General features: G+C 61.8%; 2 protein-coding genes across 2 annotated transcripts; one reads left to right on the top strand and one right to left on the bottom strand.

The window, feature by feature from the left end:
• Positions 1-2509: 2509 nt before the first annotated feature.
• On the top strand, positions 2510-5415 carry TNFRSF18 (TNF receptor superfamily member 18). The gene is given in 5 exon segments (NM_001267758.1): positions 2510-2870; positions 3705-3827; positions 4711-4798; positions 4941-5143; positions 5217-5415. Coding segments are annotated over 5 exon segments (705 nt in total). The 5' UTR covers positions 2510-2701; the 3' UTR covers positions 5339-5415.
• Positions 5416-10951: 5536 nt separating this feature from the next.
• Positions 10952-24627, bottom strand: TTLL10 (tubulin tyrosine ligase like 10). Its single transcript, XM_054236810.2, is given in 15 exon segments — positions 10952-11158; positions 11161-11469; positions 11713-11806; positions 12202-12228; positions 12504-12593; positions 14925-14990; positions 14993-15064; positions 15768-15939; positions 16151-16291; positions 16293-16317; positions 16945-17030; positions 17545-17595; positions 17597-17617; positions 17882-18244; positions 18414-24627. Coding segments are annotated over 15 exon segments (1887 nt in total). The 5' UTR covers positions 18701-24627; the 3' UTR covers positions 10952-11075.
• Positions 24628-25404: the final 777 nt, after the last annotated feature.

The following is a 25404-nucleotide window of genomic DNA, read 5'->3' as shown; positions in this document are numbered from 1 at the left end:
GGTTTTGCCAAGGGCGTGGTCCAGCCTGGACACTCGGGCCACCGTGGCTGCTGTGGCTCAGGTCCGCAGCTGCACCTGTGCCCACACACAGCATCCCAGGCAGCCTTTCCTCTCCGTGTCCTCCACCGACGCACTGCCCATGGCTGTCCAGGGCTCCTGTGCCTGGCAGACAGCTCCCCTCAACACCGCGGTTCTGGACATGGGGAACTGGCCGGAGGGTGGGAAGGGGAGCACTGCGCACAGCAGCCCACGGTGCTGCAGCCACACGTGGCCATAAGCAAGACGCCATCTCTGGCCTCAGGCTGCCCCGACGCCTCCTGCCTCTCCAGCTGGTTTTCTTCCCCCTTTCTGTCTCCCCTCAAACCTGTGTCCTCCACCCACTCTGCACCAGCCACAACCATCCCCTGGCTGCACTGGGAGGTCAGAGGCCACCCTGTCCCCTCCCCCAGCGCCTTCACTGACTTTGCCAGGTTCCTGTGCAAGGTTAAGCCTGCAGTCCCTGCACGGGGTTGGGGGCCACCCCTTGAAGAGCCCCCCTCCACTATGGGGCAGGCAAGACCAGGCCTGGAGGTAGGGACAGCGGGTGGGTGGGGGAAGGGGTCAGGTGGCCAGGACTGGAGTTGCCAGGTCCTGTGGGGCCGGCAGGTCGAAGGCTGTGGGAAAGGGGTCTCCTTCCCAAACCTGGCGCTTACACTCATGGCTTCCTGTCTCCTCCCCTCCGGGCAGAGTCCCCACAGGCCCTGGCCCTGGGGCACCTCTTCCCCAGCCAGGCCTCCTGCCGAAACCCAGATGGACATGGGGTCACCTCCGCTTGGTCTCCCTGCTCACTCTCCCCGGCCCCTCACCCAACGCCATCTCTGCTGGAAATTCCTGCGCTAACTTTGCCCCAGGCCCTGCCTGAGCTCAGGCCTGGTGCCCATCTGCGTCCTCACCCTGGGTCCCCACAGCTGCCCTGCCCAGCACGGAAGGGCTGCCCCTCACCTGGCCACCGCACTGTGGGCTGTTCTGTGGCGTGAATGCCCTGTTATTTGTGTCATTGGTAAGTTGCTCAACACCGGAAAATAAGATGAGCAGATAAAGTCACCTCCAGCCTCGAAGGCTGAGGATAGGAGTCATGGGAGGCCTGGGAGGGCACTGCGGCAAGAGACACAGGAAGGCGGACAGCACTCCCAAAGCTGCTCCGGGGAACGAGGTGTGGGGGCTGTTCAGGCTGCTTAAGGTGTCAGCTGCACCACGGGCACCAGGACTGGGGGTGAGCCCGAGCTGGTGCAGACTTCAGGTTTTTAAAACTGGCAGGGACTCCGGGCCTCCTCCCTGAACACCTTCGCCTGGTGTTAGGTCTGATGGCGCCTCTTGCTACCCAGGGGCTCAGTGCCTCCCAGGCTAGGGGCTGAATGAAGATCTCCAGGCCCCTCAAAGATGGGGTCCCCAGGCCCCGCTGGCCCACCCTTTCTCTGAGCATCTGGAGAGCGTGGAGCCATGGAGACCCCCCCACTTTTCTGCAGTGTCTGAGGGTTGCCTCTCAAGGCAGGCTCCCACATCTTGGATATGAGAACCCGGAGTGTTACAAACAGCTAATTTCTGTCATTTACCTTGGAAAAGGAGGAATCGCCTTATGGGGTGAGGTGGGGGCTGCAGGTCTCAAAGGAGTGTCTGACCACATCACAACGGCCACCACTCCACCAGCCGTGGGCACAGTCACGCTCACGTTCCCCAGCGCCCCCGCCCCCAGCATTCCTGGGGGTCTCCACTTGCCCTGGGTAGCACAGAAGCAGGCTGAGCAATTCAGGGAGGCTTCCTGGTGGAGGCAGGGTCCCAGAACCACTCGGTGCCCACAGGGGAAACTGGGGTTCAGAGAGATGTAGGGCAGCCTCCAGAGAGCTTGTGAGGGGCTCGCCTCGACCCCCTCCTGGACCCGGCTCTGTCTGGTGTGGCGGATGAAGGTAGCTCCACAGAGACCTGGGTGGGAACCAGCCTGAGACTCAGCAGACCCAGCAGGCTGCTCTGCCCTGGGCCTCTGGTGCCCACAGGGGTGGCTGACGCTGACTGGAAGAGGCACCATGCACCCTCTCATGTCTCCCCCGCCCCAGCCCTCCTGGTGCCCCCTCCCAAGCCCCAGGAGCTCCCTGGGTTGGCAGCTGAGGGGGGCCCCAGGGGCTGTGAGCAAGGGGAGCCCACAGGCCTGCAACCCAGGGCGAGCCTCACACCTGGAGCCGGCCAGAATGGGTGTGCTGAGCTGAGGGGTGCCTGTCTTCATTCTGTGTCTACCCAGTGCTGCGGTCTGTGGCTGAGGTGCTCTGGGGGTGACTGGGGTTTGTGCAGACCTCTCAGGGTCTCACAGATACCACCCAGGAGGAGTGGGGTGAAGGGGGTGATGGGCCAAGTCCCTCCCACCAGGAGGCCCCCTGGGACAAGGTGCTAAGCCCCGCCCCTGCCTGGGACCCACCAAGGTGGCCGCAGATTTGCATAGAAAACCATTCTGATCCCCCTACCTAGTTTCCCCGCCCCTGCCGGCGATCTGTGGGGACTGGGTTGTGTCCACAGCGCCCACATCCCTCCCCACACTCATTTGGGGCACGCTTTGCCTGGAATTCTCGGGTCATGATTACTTCCAGTCACCCCCAGGCAGGGCGGGTGAGGACGGGGACAGGGTGTGTCCAACTTGCTGTGGGCTCCTGAAGTTGGGTGCAGCTGCCGGGCGATGGGCGTGTGCGGGGTCCTGTGCGGCCTGGCTCTGCTGTGGGCGCTCAGCCTGGGTCAGTGCTCCACCGGGGGCCCGGGGTGTGGCCCTGGCCGCCTCCTGGTTGGGGCAGGAACAGACGCTCGGTGCTGCCGAGTTCACCCGACGCGCTGCTGCCATGCGGACCCGGGTAAGTAAACCGCGTTTCCTCAGACGACTGGCCAAGACACAGCGTGGAAGCTGGAGAGGCGCGCCCCCTCCCCGTGCTCAGACCGCCGCTGTCATCTAAGGAGGGCGGGCACAAGGCCGCCAGAGCCTTTTGGAGGGAGGCAGGGCCCCAGAGGGAGGTGGAGGCGCGCCAGTGGCCCCGAGGCGACGGGCAGGGCGAGCCCAGTGGGAGCGCCCTCAGAGGGGTCTGGGGACCCAGGTCCCGCTGGGCAGGTTGTGAGCCCTTGACCATCGCCCAGCCCCCTCCTGCCCAGCTGCCCCCACCCTCCACCGTCTGCCCCGCTGGCTGCCCCTGATCTGCACCTGGGCAGGGGTGAGGGTTCAGTTGACACGTGGGTCTGGGGAGGAAGCTGGCAGAGAAGTCACCCCAGAGCTTCTTCCTCCAGGGCCTGCGGGTTGAAGGGAGGCTCTGTCCCAAGGCCCAGCATGGCTGGTGGTGGTGACAGCGGTGCAGGGGGGCCTGGCAAGCAGCCTCTGAGGTGTCCACCGGCCTCCAGGGGGCTGTGCCCTGGTGGGGGGCACCCTTGAGTCTAGTAGGGACAGCTCCTGCAGAGTCACAGCAGCAGGTGGGGGTGGCTGCGGGCCACAGAGTGGGTGGAGCCAGGCCTCAGGGCTCAGGAGCAAGACAGAGCTGGACAAAACCAGGGTCCTGACTCCCAGCCACGAGCCCTCCACTCCCTGGAGCCGACTGTGGGTGGTGGGGAACGGACAGCCAGCTCCCCTGGAGGGCTGAGGGGAGGCCTGGGGAGCAGGGGCCTCAGCCCAGCTGCTGGGGGCTGGCTTGTCCCCTGCCCAGGCGCGGAGTGCTGCTCCGAGAGGGAATGTGTGTGCGTCCAGCCTGAGTTCCACTGCAGGGACCCTTGCTGTGAAGCCTGCCAGCACCACCCTTGCCCACCAGGCCAGAAGGCACAGTCCCAGGGTGAGTCCAGGCAGCTGTGGGTGTCCACACAGGCCAGGGGTTCCCCCAGGGCCGAGGCAGAGCTCATGGGTGCAAGTGTCCAGTGAGGACATGTGGTGTGTGAGCTGCTGGGCAGGCGGGCCAGGCTATGCTCAGGGGGCCATGCAGCTCTGGGGGTGTCTGTCCCCCTGTTCTCGGCCTCAGCTTCTCCATCCAGCTCAAGGGCTCTGATGTCCCTCAGGGCTGTGAGAACCCGGGGTGGGGGTGGGGCAGGAGCTTTCTGGCTCTCAGGCTGGTGTCTCCGATTCTGTCTGCCCTTATTGAATGTGGAAAGCCTGCCCTGTGCCCCCAGGAGTCCTGTCTGGGGCCCAGGGCTGCACCCCTCTCCGGAAGAAGCTCAAGGCCCCCTAGGGGCTTGTTTACCTGATGGGAGGGGCCAGGCAGGGCACATGGGTGCTGGGAGGAGCTAGACCTGGAAGGGGGGTTGTGTGGGGCTGGGTCTGGGGTCTGGGGATCCAGCCTCTCTCTGGGACCTTCATCCTTTTCCACCCTCTGTTCTACTGGGTCCAGCCCGGGGCCTGGTGTGGCTCCTGTGTGACCTCTGCCCACGCTCAGCCCCCAGTGGGCAGGCCTTCCGCCCCCATGCCCCCGGCAGGCCCGCTGCACACTACGCTCCTCCCCCAGGGAGCCTCCAGGTGCCCTCACTGCATCCCACCCCAGACGCCCGACCCTGATGGGCAGACGTGGGACCCAGTCCTGGGCCATTGAGACCTCTGTTGAATGGATGATGTGGGGGGTCATTCTCAGGACTCAGACCCCTGATGGCCCCTGCACTGGCCTGATGCCCTCCTCATCCATCCCAGACACCCCAGCATCCTCCCTCCCTCCCTCCCGCCACCCCCAGGGAAATTCATATTTGGCTTCACGTGTGTGGACTGTGCCTGGGGGACCTTCTCCGGAGGCCGAGAAGGCCACTGCAAACCTTGGACAGAGTGAGTCCTGGCGGGCCCTGCGGTGGCCAGGTGGTCCAGGCCTCCTCTGGGGAAGGGTCCCCTCCCGTGCCTTGCACTGGGCCAGCCCCAGACAGCGATGAGGACATCAGCTGGGGCTGAAGGGGCTGTGTCCGTGTTCCAGCTGCACCCAGTTTGGGTTTCTCACTGTGTTCCCGGGGAACAAGACCCACAATGCCGTGTGTGTCCCGGGGCACCTGCCTGCAGAGTCACCTGGGTTGCTGACCATCGTCCTGCTGGCTGTGGCCGCCTGCGTCCTCCTCCTGACCTCGGCCCAGCTTGGACTGCATGTCTGGCAGCTGAGGAGTCAGCGTGCGCGGCCCCGAGGTCAGTCCCGTCCCTCCCTGGAGTGGGGAGCAGGGAGCCTGGCTGTCTGCTAACTGTGCCCCCCACCCTGCAGGGACCCAGCTGCCAGAGGTGCCGCTGTCTGCTGAAGATGCCAGCAGCTGCCAGTTCCCCGAGGAAGAGCGGGGTGAGCGGTCGGCAGAGGAGAAGGGCCGGCTGGGAGACCTGTGGGTGTGAGCCCGGCTGTCCTCCAGGGCCGCTGACCCCAGCCAGCGGGGTCAGCATGGGCTCCGTGTTCTGCTCTGGACTGGGCCTTGCTCCCCTGACAGCAGAAGTGGGTGCAAGATGGTGGCAGTGCCCAGGCCCCTGGACCATGCAGGTCAGCGGCTGTGGCCGGGCACTACAGCAGGGAGAGAGACACAGCAGGCTCCTGCCTTACGCTGCCAGCCCCACTGGTGTGGGGTCTTTGGGCCCCTCATTGCCAGGACGGGAGGCTGTGCTGTGGGTGTGCAGTGCCCAGCATGGGACCTGGCTGCAGAGGCCTTCAATAAACACTTGTTCAGTGAGCTGAGTGACGTATGCCGGGTGCTAGGGGAGGACCGGGTGCTGGGGCTGGGCTTTGGGGCACCATGTCCATGCCTGGCCGTGGTCCACTCCATAGGGAGCAAAGGGAGGGTGGCCAGGGCCATGCTGGGAACTCCTGGTGGGTGGGGGTGGGGCCTGAGGTGGGGCCATTCAGTCCTGGGCCAGGGCTCCTCAGGGACAGAGGGTCAGTGGCTTCCCAAGGAGGACGCTCTGCACCGGTGCCCCTGGAGACTCTGGTTTCTGGCCACACAGCGGGCTGGCGCCCGGGTACCCAGAGCCCAGGACTCACATCCAGCACTTGCAGTCGTGGGGGCCCTGTCTCCAGGCCAGACCTCTCTCCTCAGCACACCACCCTTGCCCGCCCAGCCTCCCGCTCCAGGTGAGATCTGATACCAGCTGGCTCAGCTGCCTGGGAGTGGTGGGCAGGCCGGTGCAGGCTCTCAGCAGTGCCCTGGAGGCACCGCATACCTGGCCCCCAGCTCAGCCCCCATTGGGTGGATGGGGCAGAGGAGGCGTAAGCACCTCCCCACAGGGGACCAGGAGTGTGGAGAGCCCAGGGGTGGCACAGGGACATAGGGGAAGGCAGCAGCCCTGGAAGCAGGCGGGGCCACAGCGTGAGCAGGACCCAGCCCGTCTGTGCCAGTGTGGGTGACATCCCACATGGGCACCGAGGAAGAAGAACTGTCCACACCCCAGGCACAACTAGTGAGTGCCTGAAGAATATCTTAGTTTACAGTGTTACTGCTCAGCTGTTTCCTTTATATAATCCTTCATCTATAATCATATATTAGTTTACAGAATTAGTGCCTGAAGTGTAACTTACTGCTTACATATATCTAGCTTATACAATCATACTTAACACTTACATGTAGCATACTTGGTCCCATATAATCTTTCTATATAATCATACAGGTGTCGTAGTCGGAGCTGTACTGACACATTTAGTGCTGATTTGTACAATCCTTCTATATAACCATATAATAGTCTGTAGTAGGAGGAATGCCTAGAGCAGTCACAGAACAGAAGCAGCACATGGGAAACAGCCAGACCAGGACAAGAACCAAAGACCCAGGTGGAGGTGTCCCCACCTAAAAGGGAAAACGCTGCATGGCAGGCTTGCAGCAGGAGCCTCTCTTCCTGATAAAGGAGCTGTGGCACCTTGCGTCCAGTTCCTGTGGAAAGTAGGCCTCAGGCCTGAGATCCTGGAAGTAACCGAGGGAGAACCCCTCTGGTGTGACCAGTCACTGCGGCTGTACACCCTGTCAGTCTTTTCTCACTTCTGTGCTAGCGCAAATCATCCTCCCATAAATATCTTAAGAGAAGAAGAGCACAAGTCTGTCAGCTCCCACTGCATTGGCTTACAGTGTCCTTCTATTAGAAACCCTTTGAAGTCTCCAGCCCCCAGATAAGAAGTGTTGCACATGACACCTGCTGCACACAGCCCACCTCCTTGCCTCGGTGACCTAATGGGGGTGGACCCCTTTTCTGTACATGACCCTCTACTACTGTGCACAGCACGGTCCCCTACTGTGTACAGCCCACCTCTCTGCCCAGGTGACATAATGGGGTGGCCCCCTCGCTTGTGACTCACGTGATTATGTATGTCCTATTACTAATCCTATAGATGATGACCTCACGCTCGACCCTGCCCCCTGCTTGTACCGAATAAATACAGAAAATACAGATGCTCTGGGGCATTTGGGGGCCGCCACTGATCTCCGCTCACAGGTGGCGTGGCCCCCCGAGTCCAGATGCTCTTCACCACTTCTTCAGTGTCCTGTCCCTTTACTTCTCGGATCCTGCACCTCAACACAACATAAAGGACACCCCACGACCCTGTGAGCCCCAACAGCCTTACATGCTGGCAGCGTACTGGGCTCTTGGCTGGGTACTGGGCAAAGAGCTGGGTACTGGAACTGGGCTTGGGGCTGAGTACTGGGCACTGGGCTTGGTGCGCTCTCGGCACCGCCACCCGCCAGCCCCGGCTCCCCCTACGCCCCATCCCAACCCTGAGCTGTCCCGCACCTTCCCCAGAAACCACCGGAGGCCGCACGTCACTGCTCCTGCGGGGCTGACTCAGCGCGGAAACTCCTCGTGGGCGGCCTCAAGTGGGCCGCGGCGCCGTGACGTCAGCGCGGGGGCGGCGGGCGGGGGATTCCGCGGGCTCCGGGCGGGGTCTGGGGTCTCCTCCCCTCCCGGCCCTGCCCACAGTTCTCCGGAGCGCGACCCTCCGGGCTGGCGTGGCCCAGCGCGCTGGCGGAGCCCCGGGGGTAGGGGAGGGGCGGAGGCGGGGGGCGGGGGGGGACTCGCGCGGGGGCGGCGCCTCCAGGGCCTCGGGGTGGCGGGAGGGGGAGGCCGAGGGCCGCGCGGAGGGGCCCAGCCGGGCTGGGGTCGCCCCTGCAGGCTCAGCCGCCGCCCCTCCCACCCGGGGCGCAGTGGTCTCGGCTTCCTGCGGGGGGGAGGGTCCCCTCTCTGCTCCCCCTGGAAGCCGGACCCGCAGCTTCAGAGCGGCCTCCACCTGCTCCGGAAAACCGCAGCCGCCCCACCTCCCCGAGTCAGCGCCCAGCCCTAACCCCTGTTCTCAGAAGCGCTTCCGGCGGCAGCCCCTCCTCTCCCCTCCCCTCCCCTCCCTGCTGGAAGAGCCCCCTCCTCACCTGCCACTGAGATCTGGACTTGGTCACGCGGGACTCCCCAAGCTGACAGAGACACCTGTTGGGGGGGCCCTTGACCTATGGCAGTGTCCACAGCCAGACAGCCCTTCCCAGCCCAGCCCTAGGACAGGTGGGGGGTCCTCGAGGGCCGGGTGGCCCCAGCCGCCCCAGTTGCATGGGTCTCTGCCCACTGACCAGGACCGGCTTCATGACTCGGTCCCCTCCCGGTGCTGGGCTGAGCCCTGAGGACCTATGGGCAGGACGGGAGGGGCCTTGCTCCTCTGGCCAGTGACCCTCAGGGGAGGTGGGGGCGCCTGGCCGGGAGGAAGCAGACACACCGCCTCCCACAAAGCTCATCCTCCCTGGAAGCTCCAGGAATTGAGGGCTTTCCAGAGTTGGTGATTCAGGCCAGGGATTGTCCTGGTCCGGTCTTAAAGACACACACGGGGGCCGGGTGTGGGGGGCAGAGGGGCCCGAGGGGGCCCCATGGATGTGCAAGCCTGGGGCCCTCAGGGGTCATCCATCTTTAGCAGACCCTCAGCTGACCCCAGGGCCCGGCTGCTGCTGAGGGTCTGTGCTGGTTGGACACCACGGTGGAGGCTGTGGGGATGGTGCGTGTGTGGCTGTGCCTGTCAAGTGGGAGGCAGCTTGACCCCCCCCACCTTCCCCTCGAGTCCCCTTCCTGGTAGCAGGACCCCAGGACTCACCCATGGAAGGGAGCGGGAGAGGTGGGCATGGGAGGGCGTCGGGGGCCTCTACCTTGGGTCCCAGGCTCCAACCTGGTGCTGTCTCCGGGAAGCCCCTCTGACCCTCCCTGAGCACCTCTTGTCCCCAAGGGGTCCTGATGCCTCTACTGTGGCCCTGGCTGCCACTTCAGTTGAATGTCAGGGAGCACCTGTACTGCCAGATGCTCAGGCACCCACAGTTCCCGCTCCCTGGAGGCCCCTCCTGCTTCACCCCTCCTGGGCCTTGGTGGGCTGCAGATTAGGCTGCTGTTGCCCTTGGCCCCCCGGAGGGTCCAGCAGACCTGCCAGGAAGGGGCTGGGGGCCCTGGGCTGCCATCTCAGTAACAGGTGTGTTCCCAGCATCTCACTGGGGACCCTGTACTTGCCGGGAGGGGACTGGGACCCTGGGCTGCCATCCCAGCATCTCACGGGGCACCCCGAACTTGCCAGAAGGGGACTGGGGCCCTGGGTTGCCGCCTCAGTGACAGGTGTGTTCCCAGCGTCTCACCGGGACCCACACACTGCGGCCTCAGCGGCAGGATGGTGCTGGTGGGGGTGGCCCCTGGCTTGGGGTGGCTCCTTACTGGCTCTGAGACCCGGGGCCTCCTTTGGCCTCTCTGGGCCCCAGTTCCCTCTGTCTCGCTGTGTCCTCTCCCCAGCGCCCTGGCTGTGCCCTGCCTGCTGTGCTGCGGGACACCACAGCTGATGCTGCCCTCTAGCGGTGCCAGCCACTGCATCCTGGGAAAGGCGCTGTGGGAGCTCGAGGTGGCCACGGGGCCAAGGCAGGGTCTGCTGGGCCGTGACCATGTGGAGTGTCGGGGGCAGGGCCCCTCATCTTCAGGTCTTGACTTGGGCACAGAAGCTTTGAGCCAGCCATGGGAAAGAGGCCTACATGCTTTAGCTCATGGGAGATGGCTGAGGGGGTGGGGCCGTGATGGGGTCAGGGCAGGGCCCTGGTCACTTGGTGGTAAGTGTGGACGCCTCAGAGGCGCTGGGCCATCAGAGCTTTTGCTGGAAACCCCCAGGCCCATGGGGAACGGGACCGTCAGCGGCCATGCAGGGCTGACCAGAGCTGGGCCAGTGCAGGCTCAGCACGGCCTCTGCAGGACCTCCTGTTGGGGCAGCCACGCTGTGCCCCTCAGCCCTGGCTGAGTCCTGGGACGGCTGCAGGAGGGCTGGGAGCTCATGGAGCTGGAGGCCCAGGAAGGTTCTGTGCCGGGCAGGCTGGGGCGAGCCTTGTGGGTGCCCCGGGCAGCAATCCTGGGCTGAGGGGTCCTCCTTTGGAGCCCCAGAAGGTTCAGAGGGGCCTATGGGGTGCAGACCCTACCTGGGGACACCAGGCAGTGGTGGATGGCAGGCCAGGCCGTGGGGGCTCTGGGGTTGCAGGGCTGCAGTCGGGTCCAGGTGCTCCGGGGCACAGGGTGATGGGCAGGGGCCCAGCCCAGCTGTGGGGACTCCCTTCCTTCAGCATGGCCCCCTTGGGACACAGCCCAGCTGTGGGGACCCCCTCCCTCAGCACGGCCCCTTCGGGACACAGTCCAGCTGTGAGGGCCCCCTCCCTCAGCACGGCCCCTTCGGGACACAGCCCAGCTGTGGGGACCCCCTCCCTCAGCACAGCCCCTTCGGGACACAGCCCAGCTCTGGGGACCCCCTCCTTCAGCACGGCCCCTTCGCGACACAGCCCAGCTGTGAGGGCCCCCTCCCTCAGCACGGCCTCCCGGGACTTGGCTGGCGTGGTGGTGACCCCTCCCTCAGCACGGCCCCCTGGGACTTGGCTGGTGTGGTGGGGACCCCCTCCCTCAGCACGGCCCCCAGGGACTCGGCTTCATGGTGAGGGTCACCCTGGGGCATAGGCTTGGTGGTGCTGAAGTGACAGGACGGTGCAGGGATTGTGTTTGTAACAAAGTAGCCTTTACAGGTCCCTGAGGGTGGGCAGCGTGGCAGGGGCAGCATGGCAGGGGCAGCATGGTGGGGTGGGGGGCGTGGTAGGTGGGGCTCGGGTGGCCCACCCCTTTAGAGTCTTGTGTTCCTGAGCTCCTTGTGCTCCTCCTGGGTTGTCCCTGGAGAAGGATCTTGTACCAGGTCCCTGTCGCCCCCGCCTGGGGCTCCCGGTCATGGGCATTGTCGGGGCTGGGGCCAGGGCTGGGTGGCCGGAGCTGCCAGGGAGCCGAGGGAGGTGGTGTTGGTCTGCGGGCACCCGGCCGGGCTGGGGCATGCGGCATGGGCGGCCCAGAGGACTCGGCCCGGTGGGGGGCGCAGGGAAGCTGGCGTGGGAGGCTGCTCCGGCCCCCTGGACGCAGCCGCTGCACGGCCTCACCGATGTGCAGGAGCAGGAAGTGGCGCTGGGTCCGCAGGGGCAGCATCTTCTGGCCACACAGGCTCTTCTGGAAGGTCTCCAACGCCAGGTCTGGTGTGGTTGGAGAGAAAATGTAAGTGGGGGCAGAGGCTGGGGGTGGGAGGAGCAGAAAGGGGTGGGGAGGGGGGAGGGGTGGGGCCCAGGGGACTGAGGTGTGGGGAAGGTTGGGGCGGGGGGTGGCACTGCCACGCAGGCCCTGGGGATGTAAGAGAGCCCCAGCTGTGGGGCTCTGAACTTGGGAAGAGGGTGGGTGGGCAGGCCGTGGGGGAGTGGGGTGGGGGATTCAAGGCTCACCCAGCGTCTCCATGACCACACCTGGGATGACCTCCTTCAGGACTTCACAGTTGGTGTGCAGGGCGGGGTTGGAATTCATCTCCAGCAGCCACACCTGCACCAGACACCACTCAGCTCCCTCCCCCATTCACCCCCCCCCCCCCCCCCCGCACCTGCCCCGAGCCCACTGGGCCTGCAGGAGGCAGAGGCCCCATCCTCACTCAGCGAGGTGGCCCTGGGAGATCCCTTCCTTTTCTGCAGCCTCACTCCCCTGTGTGCCCACCAGGGCTCTGAGGGGCTGAGGCTCTGGCCTGAGCGGGTACCCTGGGAGGGGTGCAGGTCCATCCCAGCTGCAGAGAAGGGGAGCCTCGTGGACACACCCAGCCCCAGGGCTGGAGCCTGCCCATGTGGTCGGGGTGTGCACATGCCCTGCCTCCCTGCATCTCCCCACCATGCTCCCCACTATGCCCCCAGCATGCCCCCACCATGCCCCTGCTGCCAGGACAGCACCTTGAAGTTGTCATCAATCAGGAAGTCTTGGGAGGCCGAAGCGGGTGGATCACGAGGTCAAGAGATCGAGACCATCCTGGTCAACATGGTGAAACCCCATCTCTACTAAAAATACAAAAAAAAAATTAGCTGGGCATGGTGGTGCATGCCTGTGATCCCAGCTACTCAGGAGACTGAGGCAGGAGAATTGCCTGAACCCAGGAGGCGGAGGTTGCGGTGAGCCGAGATCGAGCCATTGCACTCCAGTCTGGGTAACGAGAGCAAAACTCCGTCTCAAAAAAAAAAAAAAAAATTAGGAAGTCACAGCCGATGAGGTCGAAGTAACCCAGCTTTCGCTCCAGCTTGGACTTGGTGGCCAGGAAGCAGTGGACCATGATCTGCTGCATCTGCTCCTGCAGGGGGCAGGGAGGCATCGTGGCTGTGGCTGTGGCCTCACAGCCACACCCATCCAGACCCTCACCTGCAGGGGGCAGGGAGGCATTGTGGCCGTGGCCTCCACAGCCACACCCATCCTGACCTGCACCTGCACAGCCATACCTGTTCATATGTCCACACGCAGCATCACAGCCTCGCAGCCAGAAGCTCATTCAACCAACTCCTGGAGCTCCCAGCGAGTATCAGGCACTGGGGGTACAGGGGTGAGGGAAGCTCTGCTCTTGAGCAGCTCACTCAGTAGAAGAGATGGAAAGCGAACGGGATACATGACACCTGGAATGTTGGTGAGAACAGGGAGCTCTAGTGTTTTACCTGCTCTAGTTTCATCCTCTGCTTCCCAGCCCAGTGGTAGCCTCAGAATCACAGCGGCATCTCCACAACTGGAGATGGCAGAATAGGCCTCTTTTATTTACAAGATGTAATTGTTTGTTTTCTCATGTCTGGTAGTTTCTTGGAAGATCCCACTTGAAAGGACTAAAAGAAGGTGTGAGGGCCGGGCACGGTGGCTCACACCTGTAGTCCCAGCATTTTGGGAGGCTGAGGTGGGAGAATCACCGGAGCCCAGGAGTCTGAGATCAGCCTGGGCAGTATAGTGAGACACTCCACCAAAAAGCCCGAGGTGCATCCTTCTCAAGTGCACGTGAATTTAAACCAAATAGACCTGAAGACGTCCACAAAACACTCCACCCAAAAGCCCATCAAGTGCATGTGAATGTAAACCAGGATGGACCCTATGCTAGGACATCAACAAGTTTCAGGTGTTTTTTGGTTTTGCTTTTTAATGATCCACTTGATTAACAGTAAGTTTGTTGTTTTTTAGAGATGAGGTTTCACTGTGTTGCCCAGGCTGGACTCAAATTCCTGGGGTAAGCAATCTTTCCACCTCAGCCTCCTGAGTAGCTGGGATTACAGGTGTGAGCCACCACAGCAGCTCCAATAATTTTTCAATAATTTTTAAAGGGTGGAAATTATAAAGTATGTTCTCTGACACAATGGAATGAAATTAGAAACAGAAAGAAACGGGAAAATCACAAATATATGGAAATTAAATAACATGCTCTTAAGGAACCAATGGGTCAAGGAAAAGCTCACAAAGGAAATTTAAAAATATTTTGCAGCTGGGCATCATGGCTCACGCCTATAATCCCAGCACTTTGGGAGGCCCAGCCGGGTGGATCACGAGGTCAAGAGATCGAGACCATCCTGGTCAACATGGTGAAACCCCGTCTCTACTAAAAATACAAAAATTCGCTGGGCATGGTGGCGCATGGCTGTAATCCCAGCTACTCAGGAGGCTGAGGCAGGAGAATTGCCTGAACCCAGGAGGCAGAGGTTGTGGTGAGCTGAGATCGCACCATTGCACTCCAGCCTGGGTAACGAGAGCGAAACTGTGTCTCAAAATAATAATAATAAATAATAATTCTATTCACAAGTATCAAAATAATAAAGTATACCTAGGAATAATATTTACTCTAGGTGACAGACTTGTACCTAAAACATCGCTGAAAGAAATTGAAGACCTAGAAAAACGGAAAGACTCCCTATATTCATGGATTGGAAGACTAAATGTTGCTGAGATGTCACTACTACCCAAAGTGACCTACAGATTCAGTGTAATGTTTATTAAAATTCCAGTGAGGCCGGGCGCAGTGGCTCACACCTGTAATCCCACATCTGTAATGAGAGGCTGAGGCAGGCAGATCACCTGAGGTCAGGAGTTTGAGATCAGCCTGGCCAACACCATGAAACTCTGTCTCTACTAAAAATACAAACATTAGCCGGGCGTGGTGGTGGGCGCCTGAAATCCCAGTTTCTCTTGGCGGCTGAAGCAGGAGAATCACTTGAACCTGGGAGGCGAGGTTGCAGTGAGCCGAGACTGCACCACTGCACTCCAGCCTGGGCAACAGAGCGAGACTCCATCTCAAAAAGAAAAAAGAAAATGATACATGGGCGACATGGATAACCCCTGAAAACACCACACTAAGTGAAAGAAGCCAGGGAGATGGAAGCTCCACCAGCGGTGGAAGGGACCCGGCAGGCAGACCCTGGCTGTCCCGGACCATGGCTGCCTGGAGGGACCTGGAGGCGACCCCCAGCTGGGCTTTCATCCCCTGGCCTTTGCTGGCTGCTGGGGACTGGGGCTACCAGCTAAGTAGGCGGGGACACTGGAAGAGCTTCATTCCACAGGGTCAGGTCGGGCGCGTGCTTTAGTGCAGCCCCTATGTACTCCAGCCCGGCCACCCCGACTGAAGGATCTCAGCACCCTGGCGGGAGGTGCTGGAACGCACCGTGAGGGTGGTGAAGACCCAGTCCCTGGGGAGGCCCCGGGCCTTCCTGAAGGTGTCGTTGATGTGTGGCGGTTGAGACGCTCCATGCTCCACACCATGTCCTCCTTCAGCAGCACGTACAGGGGGTTCTTCTGTATGAACTGGGGGCACAGGGTACCTAGACACTGGCTCCCAGAATGTCCAGAAAGCCTGTCCTCACAGGGTCTCCAAGAGAGCATCTCCCTAACCCAGAGGGCCTGTCCTCACAGGGTCCCCAAGAGAGCATCTCCCTAACCCAGAGGGCCTGTACTCTTGGGGGTCCCCTGAGACAGCCTTCTCCTAACCCTGCTCCCCCGACCCCTACGATGACCTGCCTGCAAAGACCCTCCTGCAAACCCCTTCATCTGCTGAGACACCCCCTCAGCAGTGAAGACCCCACAGATCCTCTCATAAGGCGCATACCCTGGACTCTCTCATGAAGACCCTTCCCCAGAGACCTCTGCCCACAGGGCCCTCCTCTGACGTCGGCTCAGGGTCCCCTTGGTTTCACCCACCCACACCTCATCCTCAGCAAACTCAGCTGCTGCTTGGGAGCCAGGCTGCTGGTTGGGGGCTGCAGGGTTCTGAGCCCTTTCACCAGCTAAACGGGTCCCAGCCACGCCCTTCTTCTGCCACGGCGGAAAGAGGGAGGTGAGGGGTAGTGTTGACAGCAGGTGGGCGCAGCCCAGGCTGCCTCTGGGCCACCGTCGGGCCTGGGCCACCTCCCTTTGCAGCCGCACCCGCTCTGCACCCCCTCTCGGTGAGAACCTTCCTCTAACTTCATCCCAAGGCTGCAGGGAGGGCCCTCACCAGTTGCAGTCTTACCTGGTTGGTCAGGTGGCTGCTGAAGTCGCTGGAACGGGGGTCGTAGAGGCTGAGGGTGAGGCGGGCATAGCCGTGGCCGAAGAAGACCATGTAGGGCATGGCGCAGGCGATGAGCAGGTAGGAGCGCATGTCGAACTTCCTCCCGTCCAGCAGCAGCGGGTTCTGGATGTACCTGGGGGCACCGCATCGGGGCTGCTGGGCTGAGCCTCGGGGCGGCCTGGCTTGGGTCCCCTCGAACTCCACCCTGGGCCTGGGCCATTTCCTCAGCTCCCTGCCTCTGCCCCAGGCGTGACCTCCAGGGAAAGGGGCATTTCTGGGCCTGAACATGTCAGGGGAGTTGGGTCAGCCGGCCCAGACCCCGCCCTCCGGGCACCCGGCCGCACCACTGCACCACCAGCGCCTGAGGCCCCCAGAGCGGCAGCTTGTGGTAGACCGGGTCGTCCTCGATGCTCTGGGTCTTGGCCTGCAGGGCGGAGACTTCCTCCTGGCTCTGGAGCAGGAAGATACCTTTGCCCTGGTTGCTTGGGCTTGCAGATCCACATCTGGGTTTCTGCAGAGCGCGCGGCCTGAGCCCGGGCCCCGCCCCACCCACACCCAACCCCGCCCCCTGGCCCAGCCCACACCCAACCCCGCCCCACCTGGGCCCGTCCACACCCAACCCCGCCCACGCCCAACCCCGCCCCCTGGGCCAGCCTACACCCAACCCCGCCCACGCCCAACCCCGCCCCTGGGCCAGCCCACACCCAACCCCGCCCCACCTGGGCCCGCCCACATCCAACCCCGCCCCACCTTTCCCCGCCCCTTCCCCGCCCACCAGGACCACGCCCCTATCCCGCCTCATTCTAAGGCCGGGCCAGGACCCTCCTCTCCCGGCTGCGCCTTCGGTCCGGCCCCTCCAACCTGAGCCCTGCGCTAACCATGCGCCTGGCCCCAGCTCCTGCCCATGCCTCGACTAAGCTCCAGCCCTGGCCCCTGGGAAGGCTAGACCTCCCCTTTCCAACTCCTCAGCCCTCACCCAGACCAGGCCCAGCCGTGACCCCTTCCTGACCACCTAGCCTCGTGCCAGCCCCACGCAGCCCCTCCAGGCTCAGCTCTGCCCTCACCAGGCTCCCGCCTTGGTCCAGCGCTGACCCTGTCTCCCCAGGGCCAGCCTGGTGTCCCGCCAGCAGCCCCTTACCGTCAAACAGGGTGAAGAAGGCTTCTCTCGAGTCCTTGACATCCAGACGGTAGGTCTTTGGGAAAAACTCTTGCATTCTCAGGACCCTGAGGGGGGCAGGGAGGTGGGAGGAGTTGCTGTCCCTGCATCCCAGGCTGCCCGAGGTTTGAGGCTTGGCCTGTGGCGGGAGGGAGCATGGCCCTGGCAGCTGGAGCCCTCGGCCCTTCTCGTGGGGGTGTCGAGTTTCCTGCTCCTTTGCAGGCCCCCACTCAGGCTGTGCTGCTGGCTGCAGCCTCTGGCTGCTGACCCCACCCGGCCCCTCCCTGGAGGCTGCTTCTTTCCTGGTGGCTCTCCCGGCCGGCTCTGTCTCAGCCCTGAGAGCCACCAGCTCCCGGCATGTCCTCGTGGCTGGGACCACACGCATGTGCACGGCGGTCAGCATGGGTCTCCTGCCCGGCCAGGATGGACCCCTGGTTCTAGCTCCTGGTTTTCCCTTGTGTGGGACCTCCACCTGGCTTTCTCCTTTTCAGTCAACACTGGGTTTAGGTCTGAACTGCAGTCTGAAGGCCCCTCACAGCTGGGCTGAGTGTCCACCTCTGTGGCCCCTCACAGCTGGGCTACCTCTGTGGCCTGAGGTATCCTGGGCTTGTCCACGGGAGGTCCTCCAGCGGCCACTGCTGCATCCTGTCCCAACCTGCAGCCCAGGGGACAGAGGGCCTGGCTGAGGAGCCACTCATGGTGCTTGGAGTGGGTGGGGACTCAGGGATGGGGCTTGGGTGGTGAGTGGGTGGACACATGGGTTTGGATGAAAGCAGGTGGCTGAGTGGACAGAGGTACCCAGAGGAAAAAGCAGCATTGCTGTAGCTGGAAGTGGACGCTGGACATGGTGTAAGGAGGTCCTCACGGGTGACCAGGGACGGGTCAGGGCTAGGGGCAGGGGCGGCAGGTGCTGACTTGCCTGGCCTAGGGGCTGCCCGGCGCCTTGCTGGCCTTGCTAATGGCCCGTGCCCGCCCCCGGAGGGTGCTGAGGAGTTTATTGTAGGGAAGCTGGTACAACAGCTGCTCTCTTGGATGGCAGAGGCCAGGGTGTGTGTCAAGGGTGTGCAGGACCTCAGTCCCCACACCTCCAATCTGCCCCCTGCTCTGGCCCAGGTGGCCCTGCAGGCTGCCTGCCCGGGACGCCTGGCGCCCCCACCCGATACCTTCCTGGAAGCTGCTGTAGCTGTCTCGGCTCTTGACCTCCCACCACTTCAGCATGTAGTCCTCCCGGCCACTGTCCTGGATGCGCTTCCAGCCCTTGCTTTTGCAGTAGGAGCTGATGCTGTGAGGTCCGGGGCAGAGGTGATGGGGGTGGGGGTGGGGGCCCAGGCGAGGGGGTGGGGACTGTGGGCGGCCAGTGGAGGCCAGGCTGGGCCCCAGAAGCAGGCAGTGGGCGTTCAGTGGGGTTGGGTGGGGGGCGTTCAGTGGGACCAGGGTCGGCCTGTACTCACATTGAGGTCCCATTGCTGCCTCCAATGTAGAAGAAGGGCCCAGGCTGGGTGCTGTGGGACGATGGCTTCCCACCCCCCAGCAGGAGCCCCTCCAGGAGGGCAGCTGGGGGCCCGGCGGCCTCAGCGTCATCTGGGTCTGCAGGTGGGCAGCTGGTCGGGAGCCTGGGGATTGTGGGCGTCTCAGAGGCTCTTCCTGTCCCCTCCAGGTCTGGCCCACAGTGCCCACCTGCGTCGTGGTCTGGCTGGCCTCGCTGACTTGGGAGTCCCTCCTCTTGGCCACTCCCCATTGGCCTCTCATGGGCTGGGAATAGGTGGGGTCCCACAGGGGTGGCTATGGGAGCCGTCCACTCAGCCGGGACCCCTGTCAGCCAGTTGCATCCCAGCCTGTTCGTCACAAACCTGGACAATCCACCTGGCCTGTCTGGGGCTCAAGTTCAGCCCAAGCTCCTATGCGGCTGGGCAGCCTGGGGACTGCTCACAGCTGGGGAGGGGCCGCAACCACCCTCCAGGGCCTGGCTTCCTGCCGGCAGGGTCCAGGTGAGGGCCCGGAGCTCGGAGCAGGGGCAGGGAGGGCCCCCACCCGCCTCACCAGCAGGGCAGCAGCCTGGCACAGGGCAAGGACTGAGCGGAGAGGCCTGTGCTGGGTGTAGACTTGGCAGGGATGGCCCCAGGAGGACAGGGGTCACAATGGCCATGATGACATCACCGGTGACCCGAGGGGCCATCGCCAGTGATGGCTGCCTGTGGGGGTGGTACCAGCTGGGTGGAGCCTGGGCTGTGGAGTGTGGCATCTCCCCTCTGTGCCTGCAGAGCCAGTGCCCACAACAGGCCCCTCTTGGAGCAGTGGGGCATGGCCATGCGTGGGTCCTGGTCCCACCCTATGAGACTGACTTCCCTGGGGATGGGCTGCCTATCCCAGGGTGGCCCTGGCCTTGGAAAGGAGGAGGCCACCCAGGGCTGCTCTATTCACCGGAGACTCGAGCTGGCGCTGCTGAATCCTTCAATGCTTGCCCCTCTTGGAGCCAGGTTGGGTCCCAGTGGGCTGTCCCCGGTGCTGGATGAACCGGGCATGGCTGCGGACCACTAGCTGGGGGGCACCAGGGCTAGGGCCCTGCAGGGAAGATGCTGCTCTGACCCTCCTGTGGGACCTTCCATCTCCCCGAGGCCCCAGCACTTGGATGGAGCAGGCAGTCCCCACCCAGTGTGGGGAAGGGCGCTTCCTGGGGCTATGGACTCCAGCCTCTGCATATGCTGGCCCCCATCTCCGTGGCAGCTTCGGGGCCTGGTGCCATGTGGGGGCTAGATCCTCTCTGGGCTCTGTCTCTGCCAGGCAAGTCCTCCCTGGCCAGAGCTGCTCCTCAGGCGTAGCCGAGCGTGATCTGGGTGCCAGCTGGAAGGAGGGGCAGTGTCAGGCCTGCTGGGTGGGGCGCCTGCCCGGAAATGGAGGGTGGGAGGGCTACCCGGTCTCCCCTCTGCTGTCAGGGTTCTGCTGCGGCCGCCCCTGGGGCCCAGGCCAGACCCCCGGACGCCATCCCCAGCAGCACCTTCCCGTGTTGCAGCGTAGGAACTTCTTGGGAATTTTCAGCCACTTCCTCGACAGATCCTGCTGCCTCCGTCTCAAGTAAACAAACCTACCTTAGGGCTGCTTGGGAGGCAACGAGTTTTGTTTTCTATTTGTTTGTTTTTGAGCCAGAGTCTTGCTCTGTCACCCAGGCTGGACTTCAGTGGCGCAATCTCAACTCACAGCAACCTCTGCCTCCCGGTTTCAAGTGATCCTTCCGCCTCAGCCTCCCAGGTAGCTGGGATTACAGGTGCCCACCACCACGCCAGGCTAATTTTGTATTTTTAGTAGAGATGGAGTTTCACTGGTCAGGCCAGTCTCGAACTCCTGACCTCAGGTGATCCGCCCACCTTGGCCTCACAAAGTGCTGGGGTTACAGGCCTGAGCCACTGTGCCTGACCTAGGTGAGGACTTTCAAGGGTTTGAAGGAACTTGGACAGGAGACCGGAGAGGCCACAGAGGCTCCAAGGCTGGGGGAGGCTGGGGGAGGCCTGAGGCTCAGGCTGGGAGCAGAGCTCTCCAAAGGTCGCCCCTGCAGCTGATCTGGCCTGCAGAGGCCTTTGTGTCTGCCCTTCCCTGACCCGCCTGAGTGACGGGAACGGAGGAGACAACGAGGGAGCCCACATGCAGGGGAAGGCGGGGAAACTGAGGCAGCTGTCCACACGATGATCTGGCCAAGTAGGGCCCATCCTGGGGGAGGAGCAGACACACGCTGGCCTTGCACCTTCGGCCAGGAGAGCCTGATGCCGTCTTCCAAGGCTGGGCTGGGCAAGAATGGAGGGAGTTAGGAGCCCTGAGATGACCCCCAACCCAGAACAGGAGGACTGCTGGAAGAGGCTGGACCTGCGCTGGCATGGGGCAGGAGTGTGTTTGCGCGAGACTCTGCATTAAAGGGAGACCTCAGCCCCTTCTCACAGGTTCTCAGCACCCAGGGTCCTGCTGGGGAAGGGGTCCTCTAAAGTACTTAAACAGGCCGCCCAGGCTCAGCGTCATCAGAGGGGCTCCCAAGTGTGAGCAACAGAGTGACAGATGCGTCTACACACACACCTTACACACAGACACGTCTACACACGCATGCACAGACATGTACACACACGTACACACAGACACACAGCACACGCCCGCAGACAGACACCTACACACACCTTACACACACAGGCACATCTACACACATGCACACACACACAGACACCTACACACACCTACTTACACGCAGACAGGCACATCACACATGCACACACAGACACACCTACACACAGACACAAGCATGTCTACACATGTATGCACAGACACAGACACACCACACACACCTTACACACGCAGACACAGGCACGTCTACACACAAATTGAACAGACACATGACAGACACACCCCTACACACACCTATACCTACGTACAGACGTCTACACACACATGCAGACACACACCTACACACCTTACACACATGTCTACACGTGTGCACACACACGTCTACACATGCGTGCACACACATCTACACACACCTACTTACACACATAAACACATCTACACACATGCACAGACACAAACACGGCAGACACACCTATACACACCTATACCTACACACACATACACACAGACACCAACACATACCTACACACAGACACGTGTCTACACATGCACACATGCACAGACACACGTCTACACACACACCACAGACATGTCTACACACACATGCACCGATAGACACATCTACACATGCAAACATGGAGACATGTCTAACCATGCACACATGCACAGACACATAGACACATCTACACACACATGCAGACACACAGACACGTCTACACACACATGCACTGACACGTCTACATGCACACATGCACAGACACACAGACATGTCTACACATATGCACCAACACACAGATATGTCTACATGTGCATACATGCAGAGACATACAGACACAGACATGTCTACACACACATGCAGATACACACAGACACATTTACATATACATGCAGATACACAGACATGTCTACACACACATGCACCGACATAGACACATCACACACACACATGCACAGACACACAGACACATCTACACACACAGACACATCACACATGCACACACAGATGCGCACGGACAAGCCTACACACAGACACACCTACACAGGCACAGACACATCTACACACATGCACACACAGACACGTCTACACATGCACACACACAGACACACCGACACAGGCACAGACACATCCACACACATGCACACACAGACACATCTATACACATGCACATACAGACACATCTACACATGCACACACAGATGCACACAGACACTGACACACAGACACGCCTACACAGGCACAGACACATCTACACACATGCACACACAGACACATCTACACATGCACACACACACACACAGACACTGACACACAGACACACACAGAGACGCCTACACAGGCACAGACACACACCCCACACGCACAGAGGAAGAGGAGATGGAAGAAACAGGGAGACTCACCCTGGAACGTGCTGGGGTGGCAGAAAGCACCCAGAGAGCTGCATGCTTTTAAAGCAAGGGAATGGAGGATACGAGAGGGATGGCGGGGTGGAAACATCAGCAGGGGTTGGGATTTAAGTCAAGGAAACTGCCCAGAAAGGGGGGGACGGGGGGGCTGTGACTGTGAAGCTGAGGCACACAGCAGGGTCACCGTGGAGCCCGGGTGACGGGGAGGCCCGACACACATGGAATGGAGGAAGGAATGGCCAGTCCTGGCCTTGCCCTGGGTGCCCACCAAGCCCCCCAGCCTTCCTGGGGACACAAGAGGCTCCCAGCCCAGAATTCCAGGAATTCCATATCTGGCCTAGCACGTGTGGAGGTGGGAAAGGGCAGGGGAGACATCCCTTAGGGAAGTCACAGGAATGGGGAGTCTGGGAAAGATGCCTCAGCTGTGGCCTTGCAGCCCCCGTTGCCTGCTCAGCCACGGGGAGCAGCAGCCTCTCAGGGTTGCTGCAAAGATGCAGTTTCCCCACATAACTAACATCGGGACAGCACCCGTCACACACCGAGTGGGCCGCAGGGCTGTGTGATGACGTTGTGGGGGTAAGAGGGGGAGCAGAAAACTCAGGGACAGCTCAGGATCCGAGGGAAAACCAGCCCTCGGGAAAAGCAAGGTGATCACTAACTCAGGAAGACGAATGGGTGCCAGTGTGCCTGGGAGGCAGGACAGCTGTGCCTCAAACGTCACTCCCCCCAGGAGGCGGGACAGCTGTGCCCCAAATGTCACTCAAACTTCACTCCTCTCGGGAGGCGGGACAGCTGTACCGCAAACGTCACTCCACCCGGGAGGCTGGGCAGCTCTGTCCCAAACGTCACTCGTGTTGGGATGGCATGAACCAGGAAGCATATGGGGACAAGCCCCTTTCGCAGGCCAAACCATGGAGAACTTCCTCACTGGAAGCTCCAGAAGCAGTTGTGTCAGGTGCTATTTGGAAGCAGCAAGGCAGTTAGAAAACAGAGCGAGGCGTCAGGCTTTGGTGAACAGCACCCCATCTTCTGCCTTGTGGTTGCAGAAGAAACAGCTGGTGGGGCAGCCGGGTGCTGATTCATCGTGACCCCAAGGCCTTGTGGCATTTTTTTTTTTTGAGACAGAGTCTCCCGCTGTCTCCCAGGCTGGAGTGCAGTGGCGTGATCTCGGCTCACTGCAGCCTTGGTCTCCCCAGTTCAAGTGATTCTCCTGCCTCAGCCTCCCGAGTGGCTGGAATTACAGGGGGGTTTCACCATATTGGTCGGGGTGGTATTGAACTCCTGACCTCGTGATCCACCTACCTCAGCCTCCCAAACTGCAGGGATTACAGGCGTCACCACTCTTGGCCTGAAATTAAAGGATTCTTAGGCAGCTGTCTGGGCTGTGTGGTTACCCAGGAGCCTAAACACAGACGGGTTGGGGCCTCCAGAGCCTCTGGACATCCCGAGCTGCCGGTCCACATGCCTGTCAATCTTGCATGTGCCCATCGGAGGCTCTGATGGATGCGATTCCAAATCCAGAAAGAAAGCACCTCACTCTGAGATGCTGAGTGCCCGGGGCGTGGGGTGCTGGTGAGCCCTTCAACCAGATGCTGTGTAAAGGCTGCATGGAGATCCGGCGCAGCAGAGCCAGCAGAAGCCTCAGGACCTTGGATCATTGTAAAACAAACTCTTTACCTGGTGAGGGAAAGGCTGGCAGGAGACGGTGCCACAGCAGGATGAACAGAAGAGACTTTTAAACCTGAGGAAATCGTCCACAAGTGCCACGCGTGAGTGCAGCGTCCTGCGAATGTTCTCCCCCAGTGCAGGCTTGGTCACTCGGGCCTAGGAACGTATTGACGTTGCTGGAAGAGCCGGTGCCTCCCGGCCAGAGGCTGCTCCTCGGGACGCAGGCCCTGTGGTCTCCAGCAGCCGTCCGTCCATGGTCTAGGCCATGGAGGTCGCCGCAGGACTGCCCAGCCCTCCCACCAGCGCTGCACACACACCCTACTCCACAGAGTGGGCTCAGCCTGGCCCCACTGCACCCTCTCCTTGTCCAGTCCCCTTCCCCACCGCCTCCTCTCCTGGGCAGCTTCTTGAGGGGACCCGTAGGGAGGGCATGGAGGGGTAGGGCTGAGCCCACTGGACGCTGGCCACTGGCGCCTCTCACCATAAGGTCCCGAGAGCCCGGGCAGGGAAGCAACAATGTGACCTGGCAACCATCTCCTGGCAATCACTGCCACCCGCCCCAGAGGTGACCTCGAGACTTAGGGGGATGGGAGGGGCTGGGGGTGAGGCTGCCTCCCAGTTGTTCCTGGGCTGAGCCCAGTTGCTGCCCCTCCACCAGGCCCTCCGGGGTCGGTCCCTGAGCAGTCTCTCGGGCCCCACCCACGCTCAGCACCCCAGGGCCTGTCGGGGGCTGAATCGTTGTGGATCTCGGAGCATTCTCTGTTCTCCATGTGGTCATGTCCCTGTTCCCACTCCACAGGCAGCCCAGGATGAGGTGCCACTGTGCCCCCCTCCACAGACAGCATGCGGGCTCAGCAGGGCCAGTGCCCCCCAGAATGGGGTGGGGGGCTACTCACATCTCTCAGGCCAAACTGTAAGCCCCTCACCATGTTGCAGATCTTGGCCAAAGTGAAACATTCTGAGGGGGTCTGGGCCGTCAGAAACAGCCTGCCCAGCACCTGACCTTGTCACACTGGCTGGGAAAGTGTCCAAGTATCACACTGTTACCTTCTGTGGGAACAAGGGCCAAACACATCGCCTCATCATGAAGCTGTCCCACCCAGACTCCTCCTGCCCGTACCTGTAAGTGCCCAGGACCCCTCCCGCCCACACCTGTAAGTGCACGGGACCCCTCCGGCCCATACCTGTAAGTGCCTGGGACCCCTCCCACCCACACCTATAAGTGCCGGAGCCCACAGGAGGTGGTGGCTCTGGTGTGAAGCTGGCCCC

This window comes from Callithrix jacchus, chromosome 7, assembly GCF_049354715.1.
Source record: "Callithrix jacchus isolate 240 chromosome 7, calJac240_pri, whole genome shotgun sequence".
NCBI lineage: Eukaryota > Metazoa > Chordata > Mammalia > Primates > Cebidae > Callithrix > Callithrix jacchus.
The sequence above is the reverse complement of the archived record's forward strand: the minus strand, read 5'-3'. Positions and strand labels throughout refer to the sequence as shown.